This window comes from Cyprinodon variegatus, unplaced genomic scaffold (assembly GCF_000732505.1).
Source record: "Cyprinodon variegatus isolate N-32 unplaced genomic scaffold, C_variegatus-1.0 Scaffold150, whole genome shotgun sequence".
Taxonomy (NCBI): domain Eukaryota; kingdom Metazoa; phylum Chordata; class Actinopteri; order Cyprinodontiformes; family Cyprinodontidae; genus Cyprinodon; species Cyprinodon variegatus.
Genome location: NW_015150603.1, coordinates 436,852 through 438,751, shown reverse-complemented (window position 1 = coordinate 438,751; position 1,900 = coordinate 436,852). Strand labels below are relative to the sequence as shown.

The window sequence follows — 1,900 nt, the reverse complement described above, 5'->3', positions numbered from 1 at the left end:
CAGGGGTCACACCAAATATAGCAATTTCTGGGCCAGGGCTTATCTCTCACTAAAGTAAGAAAATGTGTCAAAATTTAAAGACCAGAACTGGACACGTTCAGAACATAGCCTTGATCTAAACATAAAAAGATATGCTTGATGTGAAGCTTTGTAAATAATATTAACGAGGTTGCATAACCAACCTACATTAAATTGGTACTTGCATTCCCAGGAATGTTGTCACATGTTAGTTCAAATACATATTTATAGATCTACATCGATATTCACACATGCCCAAGCCAACTGTAATCCTGCACATTGACAGTAATGGTCTCTCCTCCTGCAAACTTTCCTCTTTTTACTCAAGCATGGGGTGTGTGTGTATGTTTATGTTTTCCCAGTGTTGTGTTGCTAGTTGAGGTAGATTGATGGAGATGAGTCAACCCATGCAGCTATTTGTGGAGCATCCAGATGGTAAACCTATACTGACTCTGGGACATGCCGTCACTATTATAGTCTCCAGACAGTTGGTGTCAAAATGAAATAATTACTAAAAACATCAAATGCATCATAAACTTGGTTATATGAGTGCTGACTTGCATTTGTAAAATCAGAGGGTAGATGTTTCTGCAAATTAGGTGTGCATAAAAACTTTTAGAAACTTCAAATTAAATAATAAATCAACCAAATGAGTTATAATTGCTCGATCCCTTTCTGACGTAAAGCTCAGGACTGTTGGTTCACATTAACGCTTTGTGCAAAATTTAGATAAGGAAAGGGAATACTCTAGAAATATGCACATGATTGATAAGCCCTAGGAGTTTTAAAAGAAATTTCTGGAGTGCCGTTGCCATAGCAGCCGCCCCCCAACAGACAGCGCGTGGATGAAACCCGTTTTTAAACAAGAGCCAATAGGAGTGCAGGATTTCCGTGACGTCTTCATATCAGAGTGACTTTGGTTCTCTAGTTCACTCTCTAACTTTATGTCAAGCGGTGGACTAAAGGTGGACTTCTGTTTAAAGAGGAAAATATTTTTGTTTTTGTCGTGAATCTGTGAACATGTTTAACAGCTTGCTGAAGGACTTTGATGATGACCCGTTTTTTACGTAAGTATCCAAATTGTCGTAAATTCAAAATTTTCACACTTTATTTTTTACATGAATGGGTAGAAATTTGATAATAGTGTGGAAGAAATGTTAGAGGTTTGATTGAGCGTTAGATACTAACACAAAAAGCTGGTTGAAACGTGCAAATATTAGCACCTTTCGTTATAAGTGTGCCTAATATTTTAAAAGTGCAACTTTTTTTCAATAGATCTAAATAAAAATAGTTTAAAGAAAAGCTTTCTGTCCGTGTCTGTGTTAGTGTTGACAGTGTCATCGGGCTGCTCTGTCTCTGACATGATCCATGCCTGCAGAGCATTGCTGTGGACACACTTGACCCGACTTCTAAGTCAAGTGTTAAGGCTGGAGAAATGTATTTTAGGCGAGCTTCTTATTTCAGTGCGGTGTGTTCATTAAAGAATTTATCCCAGGAAATATGAGTCGTTTTGTGTTCCTTCAAAAAACATTTTGCAAAAAGAAAGCCTATTTCCACCACGAACTTAAATGCTTTTCTCTGCCTGAGTAAGAAAGGAGGATAGAGTAATGGTTGCATTAAAGAATCCCACCTTACAGAGGTGTGGAATAGCTCCAGATATCCAAATCGCTGCAGATCTGATTTAGACTCAGACTTAGACCTAGACAGAACTTTATTGATCCCTTGGGAAGACTCCCTCCGGAAATGAAGGTTACCAGCAGCTTACAGGGCAAAAAAAGTTAAATTAAGTTAAAATTAAGCAACAAAAAAGTATTAAGTTCAATTAAATTAAAATTAAGCAAAATACAAATAAATATGGAGTTCACATTTAACAGAAAAAAAA

At 37.0% G+C, this 1,900-nt stretch overlaps 1 protein-coding gene across 3 annotated transcripts in view; it reads left to right on the top strand.

Annotated features, from left to right (window-relative positions):
* Positions 1-932: 932 nt before the first annotated feature.
* Positions 933-1,900, top strand: part of LOC107086384 (myeloid leukemia factor 1-like) — a 15,027-nt gene continuing 14,059 nt past the window's right edge. Inside the window, exon 1 of one of the 3 annotated variants that reach the window (XM_015377280.1) lies at positions 933-1,085. In XM_015377280.1, the coding sequence (XP_015232766.1) occupies positions 1,039-1,085 (47 nt within the window). In that variant the 5' untranslated portion in view covers positions 933-1,038. The remainder of the gene's footprint in view (positions 1,086-1,900) is intronic. The other 2 variants (XM_015377281.1, XM_015377279.1) reach the window with 2 other exon arrangements.